Source organism: Urtica dioica, chromosome 5, assembly GCF_054948205.1.
Source record: "Urtica dioica subsp. dioica isolate 48M chromosome 5, U.dioica_male_clone48M_v1_H2, whole genome shotgun sequence".
Taxonomy (NCBI): Eukaryota; Viridiplantae; Streptophyta; class Magnoliopsida; order Rosales; family Urticaceae; genus Urtica; species Urtica dioica.
The window spans coordinates 576,462-602,687 of NC_142760.1; the positions used below are offsets into that span (position 1 = coordinate 576,462).

General features: G+C 39.9%; 2 protein-coding genes and 1 non-coding gene across 4 annotated transcripts; 2 read left to right on the forward strand and 1 right to left on the reverse strand.

Annotated features, from left to right (window-relative positions):
* The first annotated feature begins 3,791 nt into the window (after positions 1 to 3,791).
* On the forward strand, positions 3,792 to 3,873 carry LOC149394637 (small nucleolar RNA U83). The gene has a single exon (XR_016297310.1). It is a non-coding gene; the product is annotated as a small nucleolar RNA U83 (small nucleolar RNA).
* Positions 3,874 to 14,414: 10,541 nt separating this feature from the next.
* Positions 14,415 to 16,548, forward strand: LOC149394638 (mitotic checkpoint protein PRCC-carboxy-term protein). The gene is made up of 2 exons (XM_089614701.1): positions 14,415 to 15,267; positions 16,160 to 16,548. The coding sequence occupies exons 1-2, from the start codon at positions 14,536 to 14,538 to the stop codon at positions 16,316 to 16,318; spliced, it is 891 nt and encodes a 296-aa protein (XP_089470827.1). The 5' UTR covers positions 14,415 to 14,535; the 3' UTR covers positions 16,319 to 16,548.
* On the reverse strand, positions 16,549 to 24,797 carry ATLIG4 (DNA ligase IV). 2 transcript variants are annotated; one of them, XM_089614700.1, is made up of 25 exons: positions 24,235 to 24,797; positions 24,020 to 24,156; positions 23,868 to 23,942; positions 23,673 to 23,764; positions 23,527 to 23,598; positions 23,115 to 23,194; positions 22,918 to 22,955; positions 22,827 to 22,833; positions 22,574 to 22,729; positions 22,158 to 22,233; positions 21,185 to 21,309; positions 21,046 to 21,080; positions 20,904 to 20,962; positions 20,520 to 20,603; positions 20,188 to 20,283; positions 20,069 to 20,117; positions 19,894 to 19,981; positions 19,556 to 19,756; positions 19,004 to 19,129; positions 18,783 to 18,882; positions 18,590 to 18,695; positions 18,267 to 18,394; positions 18,027 to 18,188; positions 17,549 to 17,704; positions 16,550 to 17,448 (listed from the first exon to the last, which is right to left on the reverse strand). In XM_089614700.1, exons 1-25 carry the CDS (start codon positions 24,734 to 24,736, stop codon positions 16,716 to 16,718), a joined length of 3,483 nt encoding a protein of 1,160 aa, XP_089470826.1. In that variant the 5' UTR covers positions 24,737 to 24,797; the 3' UTR covers positions 16,550 to 16,715. The 2 variants fall into 2 exon arrangements, with proteins under 2 accessions (XP_089470825.1, XP_089470826.1); XM_089614699.1 differs by having other exon boundaries at positions 16,549 to 17,448; positions 22,827 to 22,955.
* Positions 24,798 to 26,226: the final 1,429 nt, after the last annotated feature.

The window sequence follows — 26,226 nt, forward strand, 5'->3', positions numbered from 1 at the left end:
TTAACTTTGTTAATGTATAACATCATAGTACTATACATATGGAAGGCTCTGCCTCCTTATAGTAAAGTGATGTGAACTACATCTTACTTGTAATTAATATCAATTTTCTATATACAGGAGGCTCTGCCACCTTATAGAAAAATGCTATTAATTGCAAATTTATGCTCTAATTAATATTTTACTTTGATTGGCTATATCTTTTCAATACTCGTACATATACATATTGTTTATTACACATTGTTATGCTTAAATACAATAATTTTTATCACAAAATTAATAAATACCAACGGTAATATAACGGCTATAAACGGCTATATTTTACCTTATAAATACATATCTATTCAACTCATTTTTAACCACACAAAAATCTCAAATTTTTCTACCTCATACATATTTTTCTCTTCTCCTACTATTTTTTCGGTACAAGCTCAAAATGTCTCGCTTACTACTAGTCTTTATTGCCATATTTATTGTAATGTTTAATGCTTATATTTCTACCATAGAAATTCCACCGAAAGAATTTTATTTCGTTGTAGTAATGTTTGGATTCATGTATTTATTTTTATTCCTTACAATTCTTGTAGACTTATATGTCTTTAATTATTAATCTAAGAAATTTTATATTTCATAATAGTTATCATCATGGCAAATCTCGTCAAGCTCGATTTCAGTCCTCTAGACATCACAGGCCAAAACTACATGCCTTGGAAGGTGGATGTAGAAATGCATCTGGAATCTTTGGGTTTACTGGAAACACTTTCTGAAGAAAATACCTCGTCAAATATAGACAAGGCAAAATCTTCAATTTTCCTTCGTCGACATCTTGACGAGGGATTGAAAAGTGAATACATCACCACCAGAGATCCAAGTTTACTCTGGAAGGAGTTGAGGGACAGATATTTTCACCAAAAGGAGATCATGCTTCCAGTATACCGTGATCAATGGAACGCTTTACGGTTCCAAGATTTCAAAAAGGTCAGCGAATATAACTCTGCGATGTTCCGAATAGTATCTCATCTAAGATTTTGTGGAGACCAAAAGACAGATCATGACATGCTGGAAAAGACGTTCACCACTGATAAAGAATCATCAATCCCGTCCGACAGGTTCAAAAGCGTTACCTGAAGTAAACGCTGTCAACTCCGAAGAAACTGAACAACGGAACTATATTCCGGGTCGAGGACGAGGTCGAGGTCGTGGTCGTGGTCGTGGTCGTGGTCATGGTCGCGGACGTGGATACGGACGTGGTCGAAGTGGTTATAATCATAACCATTCTTACAATAATACCACGAAAGATTATCATAAGAAGCAGCAAGATGAAAAGAATAACGATTATCCACACAAAAAAGGAAAATACCCAAGTACTTCCAAGGGTAGTGAAGATGTTTGTCATAGATGTGGCACAAAAGGACACTGGTCTAGACTTTGCCGTGTTCCTCAACATTTGTGCAATCTATATAAAGCATCCTTGAAGGGGAAAGAAAGAGAGGTCAACTTTATTGACCAAGAACCTTTAGATGACTCCACTCATCTTAATGCTTCCGACTTCGATGGTGATCTTGCGCACATTGTTGCTGATTCTGCTGTTTTCACAGAAGACTTCTAGATTAATGATGCATGTATGTTTTTCCCATGCTTGGGAATGAAGTAAAGTCCAGTATTTCACCTAGTTACTTAAATATAATTATGTATAATATGTGTAATATTTTTCAAGACTCTGTAACACATTAGTATTATATAATATAAGTACGTCTTTCTCATTAACTTTATTTTTGTTTTGATCTGAAGTTATCATATGGAAAAAGCAAATTGTGAGGCGAACCAAATGGTTGGTACTGGAGAAATTTGCATACCGGATAGTGGAACAACGCATACTATTTTGAATGATAAAAGGTTTTTCTCAATGATAAAACCAACGAAAAATTTTGTGAATACAATATCAGGTCCTGTAGATCTGATTGAAGGTATTGGTAAGGCAAATTTCACACTGCCAAATGGAACAGAATTCAATATAAATAATGCTTTATTTTCACCGAGATCCAAACGAAACTTGTTGAGTTTTAATGACATATATTCTCATGGATTTAATACTCAGTCTATAACTGAAGGCACCATGAAATATATGTGTCTTACGACATCCAAATTCGGAAAGAAACAAATTTTAGAAAAACTACCTATGCTCCCTACTGGATTGCACTACACATATATAAATGCGATAGAATCAAATTTGGTAGTCATTGAGTCTTCAATTTTAACGACATGGCATAATCGTTTGGGTCATCCTGGTTCTATTATGATGCGAAGAATTATTGAAAATACACATGGGCATCCATTGAAGGGCCAGAAGATCCCTCAAGGTAATATTTTCCCATGTAAAGCTTGTTCTCTTGGAAAGCTTATCATAAGGACTTCACCGGGAAAGGTTGAAACAGAATCACCTACGTTCCTTGAACGTATTCAAGGTGACATATGTGGGCCTATTCACCCACCATCTGGTCCATTTCGATACTTCATGGTATTGATAGATGCCTCTAGCAAGTGGTCGCATGTTTGTCTGTTATCAACTCGCAATATGGCATTTGCGAAATTACTTGCTCAAATAATTAAATTACAAGCTCAATTTCCTGATCATACAATTAAGAAAATCAGGCTTGATAATGCCGGTGAATTTACATCCCAAACATTCGATGATTATTGTATGTCAGTTGGGATTGATGTTGAGCATCCTGTTGCTCATGTACATACACACACTACTACAAAAACAGTTTTCCGGTGCGGATAACTTTTGGGTGCGACTATTCGCACCTAAAAGTCGCACCAATAAGACTTTCAGGTGCGAATAGTCGGACCCAAAAATCAATTAAGCGCTGGAAAATTTTCGCGAAATTTTTTGACTTTGGGTGCGACTAGTCGCACCCAAAAGTGTGGTGACACTATTGGGTGCGACTTAGTCGCACCCAATACTTTCTCTAAAGTATTGGGTGCGACTCAGTCGCACCTACATGATCTAAAATTTTCGGCGGCCAAAACTTCCCCCTTTATTTAGAAAATGTCAATGGGTGCGACAAAGTCGCACCCGAAACCACTAAAACAGGTCATTGGGTGCGAGAAAGTCGCACCCAAAGGTGCCAATGGGTGCGACAAAGTCGCACCCAAATTCAAAACTCTGTATAAATTATACAGCCGCTCGGGTTTTCATTTTATCCGAGCCAAACCTAAAAAAAAACTCTCTCTCCCCGATTTCTCTTCTCTCCCACCCCTGTCGCCGCCACCGACCGCCTCCGACCGCCACCGATCTCTCTCTCTCTCTTCCACCGCTCTCTCTCTCTCTCTCTCTCTCTCTCTCTCTCTCTTCGACCGCCACCGCTCTCTCTCTCTCTTCCCAGCCTCCGACCGCCACCGCTCTCTCTCTCAGCCTCCGACCGCCACCACTTCTCAGCCTCGGACCGCTCATTCCTCGCGCCAGACTCGATCTGAACCGGCCGGCGTCGTTCTTCCTCGCGCCAGACTCGGTCTGAACCGGCGCGACCCGTCGAAGCCTCAGCCAAGAAGTCCGGCCGTGAGTCTCTCAGGTATCACTCTTGTTTTTATCACAAACATAATTCATGTTTCCATGTTTCGAGTATAATATTAGCTACAAATGTCTTTGAATGTTAGTTTTTAATTGGCCTATGATTAATCGATTTTTGACAAGCATATGTCCGAAATATTGTGTAGACAAACCTAATCTTCTCTATGAGGCCTTATTTATTTTTATTGATTGTTATTTAGTATCTTAATTTGCTCACAGCAGTCCATGATGAGGAAACTGGTGTTTCGTGATTAATGATAAACTCGTGATTATTTCATACCTACTGCCTTCCTTCTGAGGCTATGATTTTATTTTGTATTTTGTGATTCGTGATTAATGATAAACTGGTGTCTGTGATTAATGATAAACTGGTGTTTCGTGATTAATGATAAACTGTGTGTGTTCGTTTATGTGTGTTCCCGGCCGTGTGGTGTGTGTTTATGTACCGGTGTGTGTTTATGTGTGTGCTGTTTGTTTTTTTTAGAGCCTCCATAATTCTTGAATTTGATAACAATTCAGCAAATGATTCCAGTACTTGCTCTTGTGCTTCATTCATTAGAAGACAGTGATGAATCAGAGTACAATCGGACAGCATGAGGACAAACAAATCATAGCTTATTCTTTTCTTTTCTTTTTTCACAAAAAACAAATCATGGCTTCAGCTCAAAAATCAAATATCTTACTATATCTTTTTTTTCTACTGCCATGGAATTAGAATGAAATATATGCGCGCAGGGACGAAACCAGATATTTGGGACTAAATATGGATCGTAACTATGTTCTGTTTATTTTAATCGACTTTTACAAAAAAAAAAATAGCTTAACAGCCTAATTGGTAAAAAAAAATGCACTTTTTAACTAAAGTAGCATGGTTTTTACACAAAAAATAGTTTTTTTTTTTTTTTGAATAATCAGTGAAGTCATGTTTAGCTTTGAGATTATGAATAGATATAATTTCAACCCTCAAGAAAATTGAACAAGAATTAAAAACTGTAAGATTAAGAAGAATACCACTTGAAGGATGATCTAATTTGAGCCCTATCTCCATTTGTCCAGGTTGAAGCCTCGCTCTTCCTCGCGCGACCCGTCGAAGTCCGGCCGTGAGTCTCTCAGCCAAGATCAAGTCTCTCAGCTCGGCGTGTTTAGGTATGTGTGTGTGTGTTTATGTGTGTGGTGTGTGTTTATGTATGTTGTGTATGTGTGTGGTGTGTGTTTATGTGTGTCCGGCCGTGAGTCTCTCAGCGAAGAAGTCTCAGTCCGGCCGTGAGTCTCTCGATCAGCCAAGAAGTCGCAGCATCGCCGCTGTCCCGCCAAGCTGTGCTCGAGACCCGCGCGCTTCAACTCCCCGTCGCAGCACCGTCGTGCCTCTCGCAGCCTCGTCGTACTCTATAGGTTAGCCTCTCGTAGTCTTTTTAATTGTGTTTTTAATTACTTTAGATTAATTGTAATTAGTATAATTAGTCTAATTGTTAATTAATTAGGTAATTAAATAGTTTTTTATACGTATATATGTATTAATAATGTAGTTAGTATGATAAAATTGTTAATTTTGAAATCGAAATTAATTTGATATAATTATAAAAATTGTTAATTATGTAATTGAAATTAATTTTATATAATTGGTAAAATTGTTAATTATGTAATTGAAATTAATTTGATACAATTATAAAAATTGTTAATTATGTAATTGAATTATTTGATATAATTAGTAAAATTGGTAAAATGTTTTATGTAATTCGACTTCAAATAAAATAAAATTCATAATTTCACCTTTATAGTTCTTCGTCCCTTAATTAGTAATAACCCTTAAGCCGTACTATTCGGCATCAGCGCCAACATAAGTAATCGATTTCAGTCGTCTTCGTCCCTTAGCAACAACTATTAATAATTGTTAATTTTCTCTTTCGTTTAGCGAAATCAATGTCCAATCCAAGTAGAGATTGGATCACCGAGAACAATCGGTTGTCCTTGCAGTATAAACTCGGAGTTAATGAATTTATCCGCGCTGCAAGAAGATTTCCGAACGATAATTACGAATATCGATGTCCATGCAAGCCTTGCAACAACGTGAGATGGCACGACATTGGGGTTGTAAGGCATCATCTGCTAAACAAAGGGTTTACCCCGGGCTACACAGAATGGTATCATCATGGCGAGTTCGTGCGTTCCGTCGGTCATCTTGAAGAAGTCCCCATCGGAGAAACAGCCCAGAGAGGAGTAGGAGGAATACATGCTGCTGTGGAGGATATAAGAGATCACGATGATTTCGATGGTGTTACGGAGCCGGCTCCGAGCGATGTGCGTGCGGAGGAGCAAGTGGAAGACTTGTTCGCTGAGTTGGAAGCGGAATTGTACCCTGGATGCAAGGAGTTTTCGTCGTTGTCATTCTTGGTTCAGTTGATGCACCTTAAAGTCACGAACCATTGGACGAACAAGTCGTTCACAGAACTGCTGCAGCTTTTGAGGAAGTCTCATCCAGCCGGTAATCGAATACCGGAGAAGCACTACGAGGCAAAAGCGAAGCTGAAGCGTTTTGGCATGGGATACGAGATGATCGACGCGTGCATTAATGACTGTGTCCTATTCCGAAAACATCTCGCGAACGTCGACGTGTGTCCGATATGTAACGAGAGTAGATGGAAGCCAACTGGTAAGAAGATACCGCAGAAGATATTGCGATATTTTCCCTTGAAAGATCGATTGAAGCGACTGTACGCATCTCGACACACGGCGCTTCATATGGAGTGGCACGAAAGAGATCGCGTCAGGGAAGCTGGCGTTCTACGACATCCTGCTGATGGTACCGCGTGGAAGAATTTGGACGAGAGATACCCAGGTTTTGCTGCAGAGCCTCGGAACGTGCGGCTTGGGCTAGCTGCGGATGGATTCAACCCGTTTGGGGATATGAGCCTATCATACAGCATGTGGCCTGTAGTATTTACGACGTACAACTTGCCGCCTTGGTTGTGCATGAAGAAAGAGTACCTGATGCTAACGCTTCTGATCCCGGGGCCCCATTCACCAGGAAAAGACATGGACGTTTTTTTGCAGCCTGTGGTTGAAGAGTTGAAAGAACTGTGGGAGAATGGAGTCCGCGTTCGTGATGGAGCCAGAGATGAAGTGTTTCGATTGCGTGCCGCGTTACTTTGGACGATAAACGATTTTCCGGCTAGATCGTATTTATCGGGATGGAGCGGCCAGGGGTATCTCGCTTGCCCTACGTGCAACTTTGACACGCCGTCCCTAAAAGTCAGAAACAGGATCGTCTACTACGACCATCGTCGGTTCTTAAAAAGGCGTCACCGATTGAGGAAAAGTAACGATCACTACAAAGATAAACACGAGAAACGAAATAAACCCGAGAAGTTGACTTCGCAAGACATACTCGCTCAGTTGGCTGGTGTTTCTTGCACGACTACTGGCAAACACGCTGCCTCTGTAGGCAAAAAACGAAAGCGAGCTGAGAGCGAACTGAATTGGACCAAGAAAAGCATCTTTTACGAGTTGCCGTACTGGTCTGAGTCGCAGTTGAAACACAACATGGACGTGATGCACGTAGAGAAGAACGTGTGTGAGAATCTTCTCGGGACGATGCTCAGCTTGGAAAAGAAGAACTATGACACCGAGAAGGCGAGGCTTGACTTGATGGACTTGGGCATCAAGACCGCTTTGCACTTGGAACCAAATGGGGGTGGGTATTACAAACCGCGAGCGTCGTACGTTTTGACCCTTGAGCAGAGACAGCGATTTACAGAGTACTTAAAATCTGTCAAATTTCCCGATGGTCTCGCTGGGAATTTAAAAAAAAATGTGACAACTGATGGGAAGCTCACAGGTTTGAAGTCGCATGATTGCCACGTGATCTTGCAAAGATTGTTGGCTGTTGGTATTCGTCCTTTTGTGCCACAACCAATACATGATACGATCACTGAGCTTTGCAACTTTTTCAAGTTGATAAGTTCGAGAACATTAAGAGTTGAAGATCTGGAAAGAGCGCAAGAGTCTATCGTCGAGATCTTATGTAAGCTTGAGATGATATTTCCACCTGCTTTTTTCACGATCATGGTTCACGTGGCGATCCATCTACCAGAGGAAGCGTTGCATGGCGGCCCGGTGCATATGCGGTGGATGTACCCTTTTGAGAGATACCTTGGGACGTTAAAACATTTTGTCAAAAATAGAGCTAGACCAGAAGGCTCTATTGCTGAAGCTTATGTTGTAGAAGAAGCTCTAACGTTCATTGCAAGGTATATTGAAGATAAGAAGGTAGTTGAAGAAGTTCAAGTGCGAGAGCTCTCCGTTTTTCGATCCGAGATGTGTGTGCCTTATGGGATGATGAACGCGATAGTATTAGACGATGAGCAAAGAGAAAAAGCGGAGTGGTACATCTATACCAACTGTCCTGAAGTGGATCCGTATTTGGTGTAAGTAATCGATCCACTTGCTTCTCTAACTTATTTTCTTTGGTGTATTTTCTTTACGCAATGTTTTAAACATGCAAGAACGAGCATTTGGATTTCCTGAACGAATCTGGAGTTCGCGATATTGAAGCGGAGCATAGAAAGAGATTCAAAGATTGGTTTGCGAACAAGGTAATAACACAATAACTCGGTTTTTTATAAACACACAGGTGCTAACCAATACTTTGTTTCGTAATAACCAGATTTTTGAAATGAAAGCTAGTGGGTCTGACGTGTCTGACGAGATCTACTCGCTTTCTATCGGTTCCCTTCAAGTCGCTTATCAATATCCATGCTGCTTTGTTAACGGCGTGAAGTTCATTACTCATCGTCGCGATAATCAACGAGTCACTCAAAATAGCGGTGTATGTGTGCCTGTGGATGATTTCACTTACTACGGTCGTATGGAAGACGTCATAGTGCTGAATTATAGGTACGACTGTCGTGTTGTATTATTCAAATGTATATGGTATGGTGACAAGCACGATGCTCGGCGACTAGTTCACAACGATAAGACTACTGGAGAAACGAGTGCTTTTACAGCGAAACAGTGGTTTACAGAGGAGCCGTACATACTCGCAACTCAAGCGAAACAAGTCTTTTACATCAAAGATCTTGTTTTAGGTGGTAACTGGGAAATCGTTCAGGAATTCAATCATCGAGGGATTTGGGACGTTCCTGAAGTCGACCCCACCACCTCAGCCTCGATTCCGTTGACAATAGAATTGTCAAACATCGATCGTCTGAATCATCGACATGAAATCGAAGATGCTGAGCTAGTAAATATCGTTGACGATGGTGAGGAAGACGATGATGATCATGAGGAATGCATCGTTTTTGAGGGAGAAGATGTTGATGTTGATGTTGATGTTGATGTTGATGTTGATATAGGTAGTGATGACGATGAATGAGAACTATCTATGTAACCACGGTTTTCCTCCGCCATATGTGAGGTTTTATAATAAAATATATCCGTGGTGTCACCCACGTTTTTGTATGATGTTGTTTCCTTTTGTTTTGTGATGTATGTTCACAAATGTTGTTTTATTTTATACGATGACAATTTACAAATGTTGGTTTCATTTTATAGGATGTCGACCGCTTCAGGTTCTGGTGGAGATTCGCCACAGAGACCGGATTCTCAAGGTCCGCCACAGGAATCTGATTCCCAAGGTCCTAAGAAATCAAGGGGACCAACAACCGGCTCGACGTCGGCGCGAGCAACGCAGGGTGTACCGGGTGCGAAGGTGGTCAAGTGGGACCCAATAAACCAAACATTCTATCAAGAGATAAGGAAAGAAAATAAAAAGGTTGGACTATTTAACAACCGCCTCGGTGCTTTGGTGAAAGCACATATCCCGCCTACGACTCGTGATTGGAGTGAAGTGACGCCACAGATGTTGGCTGCTATTTTGAGCGCACTTCATTCCGAGTTCAGATTTGTGTACACGGATCTTGACACCGGCAAGGATCTGCCTGCGGATTGCTTTCAGAATACGATTGATCAGGCTATCATTCGAAATGCCAAGATCAGGCGACGCAACCAGAAGTCCAAGCTATCAGAGAAGTTCAGATTGGAGTTTTGTGGGAGCACAGAAAACGCTAAGGCGGAAACACCACCGGGATATAAGAAAGAGGATTGGGAGGCGGTGGTAGACGAGTTCGCGACTGACGATTGGAAGGTACGTAATGTATGATTGTAATAAATCACAATATCTTTATCAGATTGAATAATGACAAAATTAATTATTTGCAGAAAAAATCTACTCGCAACAAGGAGAATTCGAAGAAGAAGAAGACGAGGTCGACTCAAGGATCTCTTTCTTTCTTGGCTCATCGTCATTTGAACGTAAGTTATTCTAATTTTGAAGTACTTAATTTGAAATAAATTCAGTACTTATATTTTCATAACAATTACAGAGTAAGGATGATGGGACTTTGGGCTCCGCGTTAACGACGTGGGAGCAAAAACACCATAATAGAAAAGGTGAATGGACGACAGATTGGGCGAGACGAGCACATGTAAGTCATATGTTATAATTAAGAGTACGTTACTTACATAATAATTAATTTTTAATAATTTTTTTATGTGTAAAGGCGCGGATAGTTACTCTACTGGCGGATCTTCAGCGACAAGCAGAAGAGCAAGGCGTAGTCTTTGACCAGGACGCCGCAGAGGAGCACGCGATGCTAGAAATTCTCGGGAACCGTCAAGATTGGTACGTTGGAATAGGTCCAACGGTCCCGAGAACATCTTGGGCTATTGCTCAGGCTCAGGACGAAAGCTCGTCTTCAGGCTCAGGCTCGTCGCGGCGCCGCGTTCCAGATCCAGTGGTTGGCGAGCTCCAAGCTCAGGTGGCGGCACAACAACTCGCTATGGCGGCACAACAACAGCAGATGGAGGAGATGCAGCGACAAATGTTCGCGTTCACGCAGCAGTTTTCGCCCTTGCCTCAGATGTCGTCCGGCACGATGCCACAGATGCCTCAGATGTCGCCCGGCACGATGCCACAGATGCCTCAGATGTCGCCCGGCATGATGCCACAGATGCCTCAGACGTCGCCGCCGCCTCAGATGCACCCTATGCATCAGACAACGCCGCCATCAGTTTCAATTGCAGATGCTCAGACGACGCCGCCAGGTTCAGCAGATTACCAGCGAGAGCGTACGAGCGGCAGTGAGCGTACGAGCGGAAGTGGACGAGGAGGTAGCAGCAGTTCTGGAGGAAGATTTGGCGGAAGAGGGAGTAAAATGTTCAAGGATTGGTTTACAAACCGAGGAAAAGGAAAAGGAAAAGAATGAACATTTATTTTAATTATTTGTCGTACATTATAATAATTATTGTAATCGAACAACAAATGGTTAGTTTTTATTATGATTATAAATATTAATTAATGAATTTTCTAATTAATAAACTATTTAGTTATTTGATTACAATTATAGAATTCGTAATTAATGAATTTCTAATTAATAAATATTAAATAATAAATAAATAAAAAAACTTAAAAACAACTATCGGGTGCGACTAGTCGCACCCATAAATTTGGCGGGTAGGCCAACGGGTGCGACTAGTCGCACCCAAAGCCTTGGCGCGAAGGCCTGTGGGTGCGACTAGTCGCACCCGTTGGTCTACGCGCCAAGTCTTTGGGTGCGACTAGTCGCACCCAATGGCCTTCGCGCCAATTTTTTCGCACATTTTTTCTGACTTATGGGTGCGAAGATGGGTGCGAATATTCGCACCTAAGAGTCACACCTAAAAATCATGACCTTCGGGTGCGACTAGTCGCACCCATGACCTTTAGGTGCGAACTTTCGGGTGCGACAAAGTCGCACCTAAAGGTATCAATGGGTGCGACTTTCGACCTTTAGGTGCGAAAAAAGTCGCACCCAATGCTGTTTTTTGTACTAGTGACAAAATGGTCTAGCTGAATCGCTAATCAAGCGCCTCCAGCTTATTGCTAGACCATTGATAATGAGAACAAAGCTCCCTGCTTCAATATGGGGTCATGCAATATTACATGCTGCTGCATTAATTCGCATCCGACCGAGTGCATATCATAAATATTCCCCTCTGCAACTTGCATTTGGCCAAGTACCAAATATATCTCATCTGAGAATTTTTGGATGTGCTGTTTATGTGCCTATAGCACCACCTCAAAGAACAAAGATGGGACCTCAAAGAAGGCTTGGAATTTATGTAGGATATGAAAGTTCATCTATTGTTAGGTATCTAGAACCTCAAACTGGTGATGTTTTTACAGCACGGTTTGCTGATTGCCATTTTGATGAGGAAAATTTCTCAATATTAGGGGGAGAAAGAAAACAGCTGGAAAGGGAAATTACTTGGTCTGTACCAACATTATTGCATCTTGACCCTTACACAAAAGATTGTGAAGGAGAAGTGGAAAAGATTGTACATTTGCAAAGTATTGCAAATCAACTTCCTGATGCGTTTACAGACACTAAAAGAGTGACTAAATCATACATTCCAGCTGCAAATGCTCCTGCGCAAATTGATATTCCAAAAGGACATGTTGAAAATAAAGTCACTCATGAAGTCACAACACGTCTGAAGCGTGGAAGACCATTTGGTTCCAAAGATAAAAATCCTCGGAAAAGAAAAGGAGCAGAGAGACAAAATGACCACAAAATGGAGGAATGTATTCCAGAAATACAAAACGAGGAAAATCGAGAAATTTCAATTAATTATGCCAATACAGGTATACAATGGAACCGAAATGATGAAATCGATGATGCATTCTCATATAGTCTGGCATGCGATGTCATGAATGAAAATGATGGGGATCCCGAACCAAGGTCTGTTACTGAATGTAAAAATAGACACGATTGGGGGGAATGGAAAAATGCAATTCAAGCCGAACTTGACTCGCTTAACAAGCGCAAGGTCTTTGGACCTATAGTACTCACACCTGTAGATGTGAGACCTGTTGGATACAAATGGGTATTTGTGCGAAAGAGAAATGAGAAAAACGAGATTGTGAGATACAAGGCTCGACTTGTTGCCCAAGGTTTTTCTCAAAGGCCCGGAATTGATTTTGAAGAAACATATTCCCCTGTAATGGATGGAATTACATTCAGATACTTGATCAGCCTAGCAGTGCATGAGAAACTAAATATGCATCTCATGGATGTTGTCACAGCTTATTTATACGGATCGCTAGATACTCAAATATATATGAAGATCCCTGAAGGATTCAAGATGCCTGAAGCATCTAGTTCGAAGCCTAGAGAAAAATATTCCATTAAATTACAAAGATCTTTATATGGGTTAAAGCAATCCGGACGAATGTGGTTTAATCGCTTAAGTGAATATTTAATACAGAAAGGTTATGTCAATAACTCTCTGTGTCCATGCGTATTCATTAAGAAAACAACATCCGGATGTGTGATCATCGCTGTTTATGTTGATGATTTAAACATCATTGGGACTGATGAAGAGATTAAAGAAGTAATCTCTTACTTAAAGCAAGAATTTGAAATGAAAGATCTTGGGAAGACAAAATATTGTCTTGGCTTACAGATTGAGCACGTGAAAAATGGAATATTTGTGCATCAGTCAAATTACACGAAAAAAGTGATAAAACGCTTCTATATGGATAAGTCAAATCCTTTAAGTACTCCAATGGTTGTCAGATCCCTAGATGTGGTAAAAGACTCATTTCGTCCATGTGAGGAATCTGAACAGATTCTTGGTCCTGAAGTACCATATTTCAGTGCGATTGGAGCCCTTATGTACCTTGCTAATTGCACACGACCAGATATAGCTTTTGCAGTTAATCTATTAGCAAGATTCAGCTCAGCTCATACAAAGAGACACTGGAATGGTGTCAAACATGTGCTTTGTTATCTTCAAGGAACGATAGATTTATGATTATTTTATCCTAACAAGACAAAACCAGCTTTGATTGGTTATGCAGATGCAGGTTACTTATCAGATCCACACAAAGGGAGATCTCAGACTGGATACGTGTTTACGTATGGAGGGACTGCAATTTCTTGGCGTTCTCAAAAGCAAACGCTCGTTGCTACATCATCAAATCATGCGGAGATTATAGCACTACATGAAGCAAGTCGTGAATGTGTATGGCTGAGATCAATGACGCAACATATCAGAGCCACCAGTGGTCTTCCAACAATCGAAGACCCCATCACACTTTATGAAGATAATGCCGCATGTGTTGCTCAAATGAAGGAAGGGTTCATCAAGAGCGACAGAACAAAACACATCCCTCCGAAGTTCTTTTCGTTCACCCAAGAACTAGAGAAGAACAATGTTATCAACATCCAGTATGTTCGTTCTTGTGATAACTCATCTGATCTCCTCACAAAAGCGCTCCCCACTTCAACTTTCAGAAAACATGTTCATGACATTGGAATGCGTAAATTGCAAGATTTGTAGAAAGACCGCACCAACGTCTGCATCAGGGGGAGCTTTGCATAGCTGTACTCTTTTTTCCTTACTGAGGTTTTTATCCCACTGGGTTTTTCCTAGTAAGGTTTTTAATGAGGCAGCTGACCATGTAAATGTATCAATGAGCATCCCAAAGGGGGAGTGTTGTAAATAAATTGGTATGCTCATATAGGTCAAAAATATAGGGTAAATAAAGTCAAAAATATGGAGTAGATAATTAATTACCCTACACCTAACTTTTGACTAATGTACACAAATTTTCACTATAAATACATGAGGATGGTGAATGAAAAATCCATCCCTAAAATTCCTACAATTCCTCTCTTATTTTCTCTCTACTCTTCATATTCTCCTCTTCTAAATTCTCACCATATTAGTGTTTGAAGAGTATTCAATTCAAGTTATTCATTTGGTTTTCATAACAGTCCTATCATATTGTACCTCTCTTTTTTTCCCTGGAGAAAATGGGCAGGATTCGAATTTAGAAAAAGAGCAGGTATATTTTGGTATTTCTCGACTTTTCTTATAAATTAGTTTGGGGGTTTGGATTCCACTCAGTCTCTCTCACGGGCATGGAGTCTCTGGTGGCCAACTACGCGTCCTCCGACGAAGAAGAAGAACAACAACAAAGACTCCCGAAAGCGTCGCTGTTGAACCTCCCTCCGCCGAAATCGCAGCAAAGCAAAAGGGTCGTCCAATTCAAACCCCCAATCTCTCTCCTCCCCAGAAACGACATCGAAGACGACGACGAAGAAGAACAACAAAGACTCCCGAAAGCGTCGCTGTTGAGCCTCCCTCCGCCGAAATCGCAGCAAAGCAGAAGGATCGTCCAATTCAAACCCCCAATCTCTCTCCTCCCCAGAAACGACATCGAAAACGACGACGACGACGACGGCGAAGAAGAAGCAGAGAAGCAGAGGGAGCGAAAGCGGCGGAGAGAGTCGCAATCGCAGGCCGTGCCGTCGGGAAAGTCTGTGCTGTCTATGATCCCCGCCCCCAAAAACTCCCTCTCCCTCGGCTCCTCTTCCTCGGCGCGCCGACTCTCCGTCCCCAAAGCCCCTTCTCCGCCGCCTCCGCCGCCGCCGCCACCGCCGTCAGAGGATCTGGAGCCGAGCCCAGTGAATTATGGTGGCAATGTGTACTCGGGCTATGTGGAAGCTGAGTCGGTGGGTATAGAAGAGATGGGTCGGGAGATGGGTCGGAGAGGAGGCAAAGCTAAGATCGTTGAAGTCAAGCAAGACGAGCTCATGAAGAACCGTCCCCGTCAAGACCCCACCCCCACCTCCTTCGGCCCTGCTTACCCGGTTTGCCTCTCTCTCTCTCTCTCTCTATATATATATATATATATATATGTATATCATCATACTTGTTTGTTTGTGCAAAGATTGCAACTTTACTGTCTTTGAGTTGATAGGGTCTTCTATGAACTCTCTACATAATATGGATACATATGTGAAAAGATGGGCACGTTTTATTGTTCATTGTGTAAAGATTGCAACTTTACATTGTGTTTATATATTCAACTGCTTATCCGCTTTGCCCCTATTCATCTTTCTCTCTCCCTCTCGTATCATCATCATCATCAAATTGTGTAAAGATTGCGACTTTACGTTGTGTTGTTTCATAATATGGAAACATATGTGTGTGTTTGTGAAAAGACATTTGACTTAATATTGTGTGCAGAGAGTTGGAATTATAGTGAATGTGAATGAACAAGAACAAATCGTTGATGTTCTTTCACTTTTTGTTATGTCTCGCTGAATTGGCCACTGAAACAATATGCCACCTGCAACTTTGTCTGGCTCTCTCTCTCTCTCTCTCTCATCATGTATGTGCTTATGTGCAAAGATTGCAACTTTACATGGTGTTGTTTCATGATATTCATACATGTGTGTGTGTGTGTGTGTGTGTGTGTGTGTGTGTGTGAAAAGATAGGAACTTTACCTTGGGTGGTTTAGTACATGTGTGCAAAGTTGGGAACTTTTTATTGTGTGGAGAGTTGGAATATTAGTAACGTCGTTAGGGAGTTAGGGTGTTTGGTAGTGAATGTGAATGAACAAGAACAAATCATTGATGGATTTCACTTGTTATGTCTCACAGCTGAATCAGCCACTGAAACAGTGGATTAACAAGTTTAGGTGATTTCGTAAGATGTTTTGTTTGGTGTTAATGAGTCTGGTTATTTTTTGTGCACAGGCTGTTTCGGCAAAGGGAAAGCCAACAAAGCTGCACAAGAGGAAGCATCAAATCGGGTCCTTGTATTTCGATATGAGACAGAAAGAGTCGGAACTTGCAGAACGGCGCTCCAAAGGCTTTCTCACCAAAGCCGAGACACAAGCCAAGTATGGTTGGTGACAAACACATTTCTTTGTACAACACCACAGCCTTTAAACCTTTCTCTGATTTGCCCTCTCAGTAAAAGAATTTCAGCTTTGATGAGCTCGTTGTGTAATACAAATACAATGGTTGAGATTAGTTAGTGAACTGTGGATATATTTCCTTTTTCTTTTGATGCCTCTCTCTCTCACTTCACTTCTCTCCTTGTAAACTTAATTGAAGTCAATGATTTTGCCCTTATTGCAACAGAGATAAAGAAGATAAAAATAATTACTTAAAACAGATGAGGTATAAAATTTTGATTAATTATAAGTTATTAGCATGTAACAAACAACACCAAACCACACACAACCTATCTTTCTAGATAATTAAGTAATTTTTTTTTTTTTACATGAATACATACAAACAAACCAAATTAGAAATCATTGAGAAATTGATTAGCAAGATCCTTGTAGCTAACTTTCTTCTTCTTCGTTGGATCCGCCTCCGCCGCATCTTTTACGACTACGCTAGTACTTGTGGTACTAGTGCTTGCAGGTTCGGTTTTGTCCTTTCTGAGGCTCGGAATCATGTCCAACAACATAGCATGAACCGGATCCGGATCGGTCATTATTTCTATCTTCTCGTGTGTCAAAGCATTCTTACTACCATCTTCAACGACGGGGTTTTCGGCCATTTTTGCTTCGGGACTTTTACGGAACCAATGCCGAACATCTCTTTGTGGCGACCCCAAATCTTCCCCTCTTTCGGTCTCCAGCGAAGCGTCGTCTTCTAATTTCCCATATTTTTCCTCCGTTGGATTTGAATCATCGTCGCTCAATAATTTAGCAGCCTTTTCGTCTCCGATATGACCCTGTGTTCCTCTCTTTACAAGTTTCTTCTCTTCTTCGCCGTCCGATTCGTTAGCAGAGATCTTAGCTGGCTTTCTTCCAATACGAGCTCGTGTTTTTCGAGTTTGATAGGCCAATGCGTTTCCCTTGGTGCTATTAGGTCGTCCTCGTTTCCTTGGTTTTGGAGCAGCCAGGCTTCTTGAGCTGCTTTCTTCCAAGGCTTCGTTTCTTTCTTTGTTGGGCGAGATTGATAATGCTAATTCTTGGTTCTCCCCATAATCTAGCGGTGATGAGGCTTTCACATCCAGGTCTTCTTCGCTGAAAAATATGCAAAACCAACAGTCCCATAATCTAGTCGGAAAACAGAATCCACAGAATAACAGTATTTGGCCATGTTGTGTATGTGATTTCGACTGACCCGTCTTCTTCAATATTCAACTGCTCTAGCATAGGCTTTAAGCTATATGTTTCTTCTGGCAACCTCAGATTTCTTTCCAGAGAATCTTCCAACCACTGAGATTGGACAACGTGCAACATTCCCTTCAACAGAAAACGTTTTTCCCGCACGGTAAAACTGCTCATACAAAATCATCAAAAATTAAATTAGAACCATAATAACAGACCTAACTTCATACCACCGCCTCTTTTATATATTATGCTCTTGCTTTCTCTGCATTATTTGTCATACCATCTCAAACTTTTAGATGCGGATATAAGACCATGCCTTTATTCAAACCAAATACGAAAAAAATTGTTCAACAGCAAGCTTTTGTTCAAGAGCAAAAGAAATTAGGAGATCGTTGGGTAAATTATCAGGACAAAGAATTAAGTTGGTGGGGCAGCATCAATAAATATTTCCGAATAATAATATATACGCACAACAAATTACATGTTACCTTTTCAGTACGTTTTCCAAGTCCACGGTGAATCCAGGAACCCACAAGACTACGAGATGGGTAGCCTGAAAGAGACTCCCCGTGACTTTGCCACCATTCATTTTAACTTCAACTTTCAATCTTCTTAGAGTAAGCCCAAATAAGGCTTCCAAATCCGGTTTCCTTTAATAAAGAAAAAGAAGGTCATCGTCCCGAGAACAGACAGTAAAAAATAAAGGATGGATCGGAGATAAGTCTTACAAAGACTGTAAGGAAGCGTGCAAGTAAATAGAGCAGCCATGGAAATGGGACCACTTGAGCGGTCCGTACTTTTCCTTGTAGTGATCAATAACTTTCGCATCTTCTACTTTGTCAATGTTGCTCAGTAACTGAAGATAAAATCAGGTGCAAACTTGTCTTCTTCAAAGGCATCGTAATGCTTACCAATAATAAACCAACTAGAAATTACCCACAAGCAGCAAAGGATTGAATTTATTTCTTGTATTCTTCTACTGTTACTATGATTTTTTCAGGCATTTAGGTCACCATTTACACAAATGAAAGAAAAGAACATAGGTATATACCTGCTTGATGTCAGCAAGATCCAGATCCCAATAGTATGAGTCAGAAAATTCATCAATTTCTTCATGTAATTTCTTCTTTGAAGCATCAGACAGGAAGAGGAAATACCTTGAAACAAATCAATAAGCATTGAGAAAGAGAGAAGTATAGGATTGAAACATTGAAAACTGGAAAATATTCTATCAAATAACTGACTTGGGCTGTAGAGGAAGAAGCTTCTTTTGGGAACAACAATCCAGTACCCACGAGTAATGAATAACATCTCCTTGGCGTATAGCTGCCTGATATTTAATCCCTGCCAATATTTTTTTTTTTTTAATTTCCTTGATTATACCACCGGTCCACCAACTATATATATATATATATATATATATATATATATAGAGAGAGAGAGAGAGAGAGAGAGAGAGAGAGACCCCTGCTTTCGGCTGCAACACAATGGGTGACTGAGCTGTTGAGATTCATCGAGAAATTGCCTCCATTTTCGGCAACAATCTTGTGCAGTGAATCAAGTGAATGTGTTGGAGGCACATTAACAAAGTCTGAACTTGTCAAGGAAAATTTAAGTACATCTGAAGAACCCGAATGTAGAAATAACCACGCAGAAAGTCCTACATTTAATAATATATAAATAAACATATAACGTGGCAACACGCACACTCCAAAACGAACCGGGTGCCAGTTTCTTTACTCATGAATTTATGATCACGGTGAATTTTCACTAGCTTTTATTAAAAATAAAATAAAAATTAAAATAAAATAAAAAAAACTAAAAAAAGAATGAACACGCAGTCGGTAAACAAGAAAAATAACCAACTTTTAATGAGAGGGAAAAATTAAACCTACCCAGATAAGAAAATGAATGCAATAACACGCAACTCCGGTGACAAGAATATAAGATTCAAACCACGCAGACAGTTTGTGATTTCTTTAAACTTTTGGAATTTGAGGAACCTATAGAAGGATACAGAACATGATGCCTGAGAATATTAAGGTATCTCCTTTAACGCCAGAGATATCTGTACGAACCATATGTGAAGGAACAACAGACAGGTTCTTTTTCTCTTCTTTTGCGGAGGACCTTGTCCGCTTCTGCTTACTCTGTCCTCCCACAGAGTCTTTCCCTCTTTGGGTTGTGCCGTTGCTTGTCTGCACTAGCTCTACGAACGCTGCCGTTGAAACGTAAGAAAAAAACGCACGGAATAACCTTTATTTTAGCTATTGATATTGCTGAAATGTGAAGCCTGATATCTTAGACTACCCAAGAAGCCAAAAGATACAAGAAAAAACAGGGAAGCCCTCTTACATTGCACATCAAGGCATTCATGCCATGGCTTGTCATATCTAACTTGGTCAATACGTGGAAATCTCAAACTGTACGGGGCAGCAAAAACCTACGAAAACGAAAAAGATTTTTTTTGGTGCTTGCAGAGTATAAAGGGACATTATAATATAAGAAGGCTTTTAAATCCATATCATACCTCAGACCTTATAGTCCGGATGTCGCTAGTAATGGCAAGTATAATTGACCTGAAATACAAGAGTTGGTGAATGATTTATTCATTTGGAACTTTTTAGGACGAGTATAAACTTTTTTAACTTCTCGGGGCTGTCAATCCAGACATCTGGCCTCTCTTTGGAATTGTTTGTCACTTGATAAAAACTTGGAGGAGTCTTCTTGGGATACTCGTATTTCCTGACACAGCATATAGAGAGAAAGTCACTTTTTTTTTTCAAAACGAGGAAAATTGAAACATATCCCAAGTATTTCATCTCGACTCCAAAGTATTTTTAGGACGACGCATAATTTGATAAATTTCACAAGCTTTGTCAACTACGCAAGCCTCCAGAAATATCCTGAATTTTAATATGTTTACCCTCTTTGTGAAAGCTGAAAGATAAAAGAAAACGAGACCGATATCTGACAACTACCTGAAATAAGGCTTTAACTTGTTTACAACAGCATCTAGCTCCTCGTCAGAAAGCCCAGTACCAACTCTGCAAAAAGATAAAAATCTACACCCAAAAAAATAAAAAAATTAGTTCAGTGGAATTTGAAAGGAGAAACTAAAACAAGGTTTATCATTCAATTGCTGGTAGCTATTATGTACTTGTCTTGTAAAATTAAAAGCCATAGCATCCTCTTTCTTGTATTCTATCTAAGACTAAAAGACAACACAATTGACATTATAAAGAAGATGTATTCCAAGAAAAAAGTACTATATATCTTTATGCTTATATTCTTACTTATCCCATTTTATTTGGTGCATAGAAAATCAATTCATTTTTTTCAGGCGAGAATTCGCATAGTTTTACCGTCTTGGATATGCATTTGGTGTCGGACGTTCTGCAAGGCCAACCAAGAACTGAGATATCTGTAATAGTCAAGACATTGGTTACAGAGCATCCACACAATATAGCAAGTGAAATAATAAATACAAAAGCAGCTGAAATTGACCTCCCCTCCTCGGCGCCCAGAGCCGTAATATCCTCCTAAGAATAGAAAATACAATTTAAAAAAAAAAACATAAAAATATATATTGCACAATTATATGATGCTCTGGTTGTTGTGGAGACAACTGAAAGAGATTTCACACCTATGATGAGAACGTCTAAGTCAGAACCAGCACGAACATAATCAGGCTTCAATTTCAACCACTTTCCACTTCGATCACTGGGCTCCCATTTTGAACCGAGATCCTTCAGAACAATCCCTTCTTCTCTGCAGCACTCAAATTATCTTAAGCTAATGCTTTACCAGTAAATTAAACATTGATAGCAACCAAAATAACACCCACAGTTTAGCTGTACTGTGAATGTTCTAAAGTACAAATCAAGCTATCAACGTAGTGGAATTTAACATAGAAAACCACTTGCAAATGCTACTTCAAGATTAAAGGAAGTACCAATGTATTTTTTGTGTTTCAGGACTATTCACCTTTCAAACAAAAATATCAAAGGAGAAATTTATCTACTTTCTTGGATATTGTGCATTTTAATATGACTGGTTTGGAGATTACTTAAATTAGCTAGTCCTCAAATTTGGAAACTCTTGGTATTTTTAGAATATGCCACCCTGGAACACTCGTATACACAATCTTATATAATGCAGACTAAAGAATCGTGAATAACTACCAAAATCAGTGCCCAGCAGCAAACCGTTGAATTCTCATTCAAAAACTCATCGCTTAAGATACTATGTTCCCAGCATTGTGCGAAGAACTTCAATTTACAATTGTGTCAATGTAAATTTTAGAAACAAGAAATTGCTATGAACCGAGATAATTGGATCCACAACAAGCTACTCAAGAACGCGATAACCAAAGAGAATAATCGTATTGATCTTGAGAACGGTATTACAAAGAGCACAAGAGGTTATAGAGAACCTCCCAAATATTCTCTTACACAAGCAATACCAAAATGACAATATACATTCTCCTAGTACTTCCCTTCTATTTATAATCTATTACAACTTGTGATTATACCCTATTAACCCGATAACTATCTATTAATAACTAACCCCTCCTTATATCTACTATCCACAACAGAAATCAAGGAAAAAAATGTTACCTGTTATCAATGGTTTCCTTGAAAAATCTTTCAACCTCATCCACACTATGCGCAATGAGGGAACAACATGGTTCACCTGCAAATATCCCGAAAGTAAGAAAGCTGTTTAACTGACAAAATACAAATGTGTCAATGTTTGCTATGCCATCATTTCCGTGGATTATGCAACAGAACAAGTCAAAAGAACAATGAGAATAGAATCTATAGCAAAAATAAATAGCAATACTTAACTCTGTTACTCATCTACCCAAAGAAAAAAAAAACAGATAAACAAGTATCATCTTCCACACCCACCAACAAAAGTTATGAAACCAGGATTGTGAACTCTCACTACATGGTATTTCGATTAAGGAACACTCTTTGATAATTGACCAAGTAATCCAATTAAGAAGATTCATCTAATCTTTATTTTTTACCTGGAGAACGATGACTATTGAGACCACCGTTGGGTATTAATATCTCTAGACGCCCCTTCACTGGCTTTACAACTTTCTGAAGAAGCTCGTGTCGTTCTTTCAAGCTTCGGTGAATTACACTCGTGTCTCCAACATAAAGAATATCAAAAGCAACATCTATTCGCCGCATGTTAAGGGTTCCAAAAAGGCCATAGATAAGCTGGATTAATTTCTTATTTCCTTTTTTTTATTGGAACTTAATTAAAAAGGATACAACATAACTGCAGAAGAGAAAACCGCAAATCATTAGAAAAGACATAAATCTGAGTTACGCTTAAATTTAGTAGCATAAGACAGAAATAAACCTGTCGATCGCTATCAAATCCCTCTCTTGCAGCCTTGGCTGTAAAGGAGCAAGACATATATTAGTATTATAAGAACCTAACTACTAATACTAATTACAGTACTACCCCTAGGTTCCCAACAAAGTAACATCTTCATATTCACATATGTATCGGTGACTAGTAAAAATTATAAATTGGAGAAGGTACTGAGAATGTACCTATCTCTTGATTTGAACCAAACTCAGCAAAGCGGTTCAGCGATGTGTCCCACACCAACATTTCTCCATCAAGTATACATCTAGAAATATTACCAATAAAACTTAGCAGTGGACAATGTAAATAATTACATATATTATCTCATTCAAATGTGACAGAAACATTAAAGATCGTTTCTTTACGCCGAAATCAATTACATGAATGTGCTTACAATGACTGATCAATACAAGACTTTTTACATGTTCACATGGAGAAATATGTGCTCTAATATTGTTAAAATTGATTGATACACTTGTATAAAACAAAAGTATTAGTGTTTCTATGAATATAGCAAATAATTCAAAGTGATTGAGCGGGAAAAATAAAAAATCAGCCTTTAGACAAAATGGAAATGGTGAATTTGTTAATGTGTACCTATCAGCCTGAACATTCTGTACAATAACATCCGACATTCCATGCGAATATTCGGAGTGATCAATAAAATTCCTGCACCATAAGACAAAGAGCAAATTGATTAATTAGAATGGAATAGAGAACCATTATGAATCAGAAACTCGTACCTCGAGAAGTAGTTTATATCAGTTCCGTTCTTATGAATCTGAATTCGGTCACCATCGAGTTTGCACTCGATCACGACTTCCTTGCCGTGAAGCTACAATATCGGATCACAAAAACAAAAACGCCACACATAAGCAACCATCTATTACAGAACCAAAATAGATTCATCTCGAAAGTTCGGGTCCAAAGAAACACACCTTTTTCCAAGCCGTTGCTGCATCGGCGACTCTCATAGCCAGTTGGGGACGAACAGCTTTTCCGACCTCGATATCCTAATATAGTAACCAAAATCACAGTCAAAATGCCTAAACGAGAGAGAGAGAGAGAGAGAGAGAGAGAGAGGTTTGACCTGACGCTTGTGACGTTGACTTCGATCGCGGAGCTTATCGCAGACCAATTTCAAGTCGCAGGTGACATTGAAGAGGTCCTCTGCGTCAGGATGAAACTCGTGGAAAATGCTCTTCTCGCTGATCCCCAATTTCAAGTCTACAGAGAGAGAGAGAGAGAGAGAGAGAATCAATCGATGAAGCAGATTCGAAACCCTAGGAGTTTGGATTGTTATACCTTTGAGGATGATCATGAGGATCCACTTCATCTCGCGGGCGTTGGTGCGGGCGATGATAGCCTGGAGGACGGAGGACTTGTCATGGCGGGAATCGGCGGCGGCGAGGCGGTCGAGGAGGGCGTTGAGGTCGCCGACGGTGAGGTCGCCGGGGGAGGAGCGCTGGCGGCGGTCGAGGACTTCGGCGGCGACGAGGGAGAAGTTGCCGGCGTTGGCGGCGGAGGAGTCCTTCCGCCATTGGAGGAGGCGGCGAGCGTCGCCGGAGTCGCGGGAGAGCGCGAGGGCGTCCACGAGGGCTCCGGCGAGGGCGGACTCCTTGAGGCCGTACGATCCGCGGTGGCGGTCCAGCGCCGGAAGGAGGAGACGGATGGCGGAGAAGTAGTCGTCGGCGGAGCAGAAGTTGTCGAGGAATCGCCGGAACTTGGAGCGCTTCTTCGCCGGCGACTTGCTCCGGTGCATCCACTCCAAGAGGCTACAGACGACGCTCAGCTTCGTCGACGACATGATTTCTTTATTTCGTGTATAGCTTGCCACGGAAGTTCCTCTATTTTTTTGTTTTCAAAGTACATTCTCACATATTCAATCACAAATTTCACTATACTAGATAGTAACACGTGCTACGCACGTGGTTATTATAGTCATATTTGAAAAGAAAGAATTTAAAATTAATCAGATTATACAAGGATATCTAATCATGTCTGGATATATATCTTTTACAAAATTATAATTAAATTTCGAATAAACACACTGCACAAGCTCACACTAAATGCAAAAGATAAATTAACTACAACCAAAATAAAGATTTGATATAAAAATAGAACAAAACAAAGATAGGTGAAAAAGATTGTAGTCTTGAGCCATGAAAATGAGATTCTAACTCTCAAAGAAGAAGAAGAAAAAGAGTTAAAAAAAAAAAAATCAACATCATTGTTTATTGGTACAATTAGACTCCACTTAACCCCAACATTTTTATTCAAGTTGGTTTTGATCTTCGACCCTCTAAACTACAAACAAATTGAGCATCATCGGGTAATACATATAGCTCACCTTATTTATTTGTTCCTTTTTTTTTACATTGTCTTGAGCCTTTTAGTCTAAAATCGGGACAATTTGAAAATACTATCACGGTCAAACATTGTTGCCTTCAAGCTCAATGTCAAACTCCACTATGTTGTTCTCTTCCTCCTCTTCTTTTATATCAAGCTCCACATTCTGAATTATATCGTGACAGTTCGATTGGGCAGCCGAAAGTGATGGTCATCATGGACACCGAGAACGATCTCACATGGGTCCATCGTCCATGTCTTCGTTGCTCTCATCCATATCGAATCTCTTATGCTAATCAGTCACATCTCTCAATGCTCAAGTTCATAAGAAAAAAAATATATAATATTTCAATGATTTACCCATAATCTAAAACCATAATGCACAAAATATAATTTGCTTTAGTATTCGAGGATGTTTTCCCTAACATGTTTCGAAAATATAAATTAACAAATATAAAAATACTTGAGCTCGTTAAATTAATCTCAACATAAACATCACGATCAGAAGTACTATCTAGTTCAGTCGAGCAGTGCGACTTTGAAAAAGATTAATGTTCGACCAATAAGTAAGATTTCTTTCGCAGTATAAACAAATAAGGCTCTTATTAGTTCTAAGTATCAAGGAATGGCCAAGTCACATAAACAAAAAGTGTAGCATAAAAAGTCATGGCAGGAAACATATATACTCGCAAACTCAATGAATTTATTATTAAGATTCTAAGCATGATAGTGAAATGAGTTGGAAGAATAAAGAATGATCTTTTTAAATAAATTACTCACACCCGATTGATATTCAAAAGATTAAGGACAAAAAAAATCATTGATCACAAGTAAGTACTTACATTTAAATGACAATGAATTGAAAATTCAATTTCTGTAAATAAATTTCTACTTCATATGGATAACAAATCAGAACCACAATAAAAATAGCCATGCAAAGGGACAATA